Here is a 4,544-nt window from a genome sequence, read left to right on the forward strand (position 1 = left end):
ATTAGTGATATTAACAAATCAATCGCATTACACACCGGAGAGACATAAATCTGCTCTCACCACCACCATGGGTCTCTCTCTCTCTCTCTCTCCCTCTCTCTCTTGCTCTCGCTCTCTGTCACAACTTCCTCTTCATCCTCCTCCTCCTCCTTTCTGAACCCCCGTCCCCTTTACTCCCCCACCTCCACTTTCCTCTCATCCCTCTGCCAAGGATTTGAAGCCCAGAGGAGAAGATGATGTCTACAAGGAGCTGGACCGGTAAGGAAACAGCCTGCGGTCAGCTGCTCATACTGTGTTTCAATGTGTGCCATGCGTGTAAATGCGTGGGTGCGTGTAATTGCTCTTTGTGTGCGTGTGAGGGGGGTCTATGTAATTCACATGTTGAGTTAAAGTGTATACACACATGTGCGCCTTCATGCACAAACAAACATACGGGTACGTATGTTCTATAGTTGCATGCAGGTGCGGACTGCATGGCCAACGGGAAGTTTGGGCATATTCCCAGTGGGCCGGTCGGTCTTGTTTTTTTGTTTGTTTGTTTGTTGGTATTCCTGCTGCCAACTTCATGGCAGACTGTCACACAATGTGGCGTAATAAATATGAGAGCCACTGTAATTTTCCAGTCCTCTGGTCCCGTGCCGTGTGTGTGTTGTATTCTGTAGTCCTATGTATAGTAGCATACACTGTGTGTGTGTGTGTGTGTGTGTGTGTGTGTGTGTGTGTGTGTGTGTGTGTGTGTGTGTCTCAATATGTCTCATATTGCCACCCATCTGCCCTTCACAGTCTCCTCACAGCCACCAATCACGCTGGCCTGAAAATCCCTTCCCACACCATGACATGATATCACAGCCCCCCACCGCCACGCCCCTGTGTTATTGTTGCTGTTGCGTGGGTTGCCACATTTTTATGTTCAAGGGAAAACTAAAAAGCCAGTTGGTCTTCGCGGTCTTGTGTTTTTCAGATACGAGCAGTGTCAGGGCTGATCACCTCCCCACATCTCAGCCACATCCACCTGTGTGTCACAGCCACTCAGCTCCCAGCAGAGGCAGGAAGGACTCTAGAACAGGGCCAGGGGTCTTCAATCTTTTTCAGTCCAAGGACCCCTTAGCTGAGAGAGAGATGACCCCCAAAAATACATTTCGATAGTATGTAAAAATCGTGATATGAGACTGTCTGGAGTTGGATATCATATTGTGATATTGCAAAAGTGTTGTTTTTTCCCGGTGTTAAAGCTTGCCATACAGTAAAGTGTGTAATTTTCTGAACTTACTTGACTCTTCTAGCTTTTATTTTATTTGCCTACAGTACATACATAGTTATTAAATAAGCATTACTGATAACCATTTGACAAAAGTCTCATAACAAAAAAATAGTCATCCCCACAATATCATCACAATATTGATATCGAGGTGTTGAGGTGTTTGCCATCCATTAATTGGTTGTTACTTTTCCAGAGGCCTCTTACTAATTGCAATATTGTGACACATTTTGTCTTGTCCTGTGTAATAACATATAATGATGTCTAAGTAAGATGATACTAACAACATTGAAAAGTTACAAATTTAAACATTTAAAATAATCACTTTTAGAATAGTCATTGTATTGTGCCATCTCAGTAAGCAAGGGGTAATTGACGGCTAGCCTACACGTCAGTGACTAATCACCCTGTCGGGATGTATTTATCAATTATTTGTCAATTATCCCACTTATTACACGGCTACTTAATAAATTGATGATTAAATTGACCCAAAAGTAACAACAAAACTAAGTATTTCCTTGCTTACGGCAATGAAAGTATTCCATAAGTGTTGATCTGGAAGGACACGGTCGCCTCGGAAAACAAGGAAGTGTTGATCAAATAGAATACATTTTTGGTTACTGCATTGTCTATTTCTAGCTTCAAATGTTTTCAAAAACGTTCTTGAGAGCAATGTTTAGTTGTAAATGACATGGTGTGTTTACATGGCTGTGATGTTGGATACAGCATGTGTAATTTCCTATTTTATGACTTTTTCTACTTAAAATGTTTTGATAATTTAATCAACAGTGTTACAGACATTACTGCTTTATGATATGTTCTAACCATCTGAATATCATAGAGTCAAGATGCCATGGCATGGCAAAGGCCTGGTATTTATTGTTTTGGGAACAGCTTGGTCCCATGACTCAAGCAAGTTATTATTAAACTTATAATAATGCAACGTGTCTCTGACTCCGTTTGTGTCGGATGGTGCCCGAGTTATACCCAGGACAGCTACACGTACAGACACAAACACAGGTTCTGTGATAGATAGGTAGATATACTTTAACCACTAAGTAATTAATAAATAGATAAATAAATGTTTTGTTTCAACATGGAGAATGATACCCATACAACACCCACTAATGAAAAACGAATATGGCTGCGCAGCAGTAATTTTCCAGGATGAATGGGTAAAATGGACAAGAGGTTTTGGCCATCCATAGGAGGCTTTAATACGCCAATACGCCGTGCATACGCCGTCCATACGACGTCCCAGTTGGACCTCACTCAGTCAGTTTTTCGTGTTTTTGAGGTTTGACTTGGACGTCGTATGGACGTCGTCTGAACGTCCGCGCGGCGTACAACGTTACGCCAATACGCCGTGCATACGCCGTCCATACGACGTCCCAGTTGGACCTCACTCAGTCAGTTTTTCGTGTTTTTGAGGTTTGACTTGTGCGGCGTACAATGTTACGCCAATACGCCGTCCCAGTCGGACCTCACTCACTCAGTCAGTTTTTCGTGTTTTGTAGGTTTAACTTGGACGTCGTAGATCGAAGTATAAAATAGGATGCAAGTGGTTAATGCATGTCTTGCAATAATAATCTAACTCTATAAAGTAACTAGTAACTAAAGCTGTCAAATAATTGTAGTGGAGTAAAAGTACAATATTTGCCTCTGAGATGTAGTGGAGTAGAAGTAAAGTATTGAAAATACTCAAAATTGTACTGAAGCACAGTAATTGAGTAAATGTACTTAAGTTACTTTCCACCTCTTCTCAATTGCCACCGTGAGGGCTAATGATCTAACTTTTTATCCTTCAAAAACTGTTGAAGATTTATTTAGTACAAATGATCAAGGCGATGGTGCATTTATAAGTGTACATGGAATAGCCGTACATGACTGATGTACAATTGTAAAAGCAGACATTACATTTTTATTGAAATTTAAATGTAGGATACACATATACATTACATTTTACTTCCTTGTATGATTCCGGGGAGACATCAAATTTCTCTTTTGGATCTTGTGTCAAGACCCCAGCTCCCGGGGAGACATGAAATGGACCCAAGCCTCAAGACTCTTGAGCTAAAAAGTTTGTGAACCACTGACATTTAGAACAGTGGTTTTCAACCCTTTTCATGCCAAGGACCCCTAAATTGATATACATTTGGCCGCGGACCCCCATCTGAAAATGTTTTGTGCCAGGGACCCCCAGAGGCAAAGATTTTACTTAAAAATGTTAGCTTTAAAAATGTATATATATTTCAAAGATATGCACACACATTTTCAAGATCTTTGTATTGTATGCCTTCGTCTTCATGGGGTACCAGGAGTGCCAGGGGTGGGGGTCTGGGCCATCACCTGTACTCACCTGGCATAAAAGGGGCTCTGAGAGCAGCTTGAGCCATTCATTACTAAACTACAACATGAAGAGACCACCACTGAAGAATTGATTGATTATACAGTACTTGCATATTGTTTTTATTAACGTTTTTTCAGTTTTGTAGTCAGTGTGTAGTGTTGTTGTTAACTTGTTTCTCTCGAGAGTTTTCCCCGAGGCCTGCCCTAAATGTAATTCCTGGGAACGCCACTGTTCCATGAGCTGCTGCAGTGCTGCTGTACAGCCACAGAGAAGAACGCCGCTCTGGTATTGGGCTCCAAGATTGGTCAAGTTCAAGGATTCTGCTATCGACTTTCATGAAATGGACCCAAGCCTCAAGACTCTTGAGCTAAAAAGTTTGTGAACCACTGACATTTAGAACAGTGGTTTTCAACCCTTTTTTTGGTTTTGGGCTCCATGATTGGTCAAGTTCAAGGATTCTACTATCGACTTTCATGGTCTTTTATAGGAATACGTGAAACCTGGCTTTACCATTCTGGCTCGACACAGCCTGGCTTGACAAGGTCTAGCTTGACAAAGTCGCTCCTTTTCAGCCTGGCTTGGCGTTCATGGAACGGAATAAACCAGGCTGTACGGACCAGACTTTGTCAAACCTGGATTTGACTTAAATCCAGGCTTATTTAATTCTCCTTTCGTGTAATAGGCCCCTGCGCCGTCCGAGTTATGTACCGATAGGCACAGAATCGTAAATCATGTTGTTGGGACTGCTCTGCCTCTGAGTAGGTCAGTATCTCCTGATTACGCCCAATAAATGGTCTGATAAATCGCGGGTAGATCAGTATGTCGCCTACTCGCCCATTCAATGGTCTGATAAAACATGATAATGTCCTATTCAATGCATTCGAAGCCGGTGTCTGTTGTCTATCAAAGTGAATTTCACATAAGCATGCAATCAAG

At 41.9% G+C, this 4,544-nt stretch overlaps 1 protein-coding gene across 1 annotated transcript in view; it reads left to right on the top strand.

The window, feature by feature from the left end:
* g6fl (g6f-like) overlaps positions 1–2,201 on the top strand; it is a 24,267-nt gene extending 22,066 nt beyond the window's left edge. The window contains exons 10-11 of the mRNA XM_084052207.1: positions 212–258; positions 962–2,201. Coding sequence (XP_083908333.1) covers positions 212–258; positions 962–983 — 69 coding nt within the window. The 3' untranslated portion in view covers positions 984–2,201. The remainder of the gene's footprint in view (positions 1–211; positions 259–961) is intronic.
* The last annotated feature ends 2,343 nt before the right edge of the window (positions 2,202–4,544 follow it).

The sequence above is a fragment of the Gymnoscopelus microlampas genome (genome assembly GCF_963454915.1).
Source record: "Gymnoscopelus microlampas genome assembly, chromosome: 3".
NCBI lineage: Eukaryota > Metazoa > Chordata > Actinopteri > Myctophiformes > Myctophidae > Gymnoscopelus > Gymnoscopelus microlampas.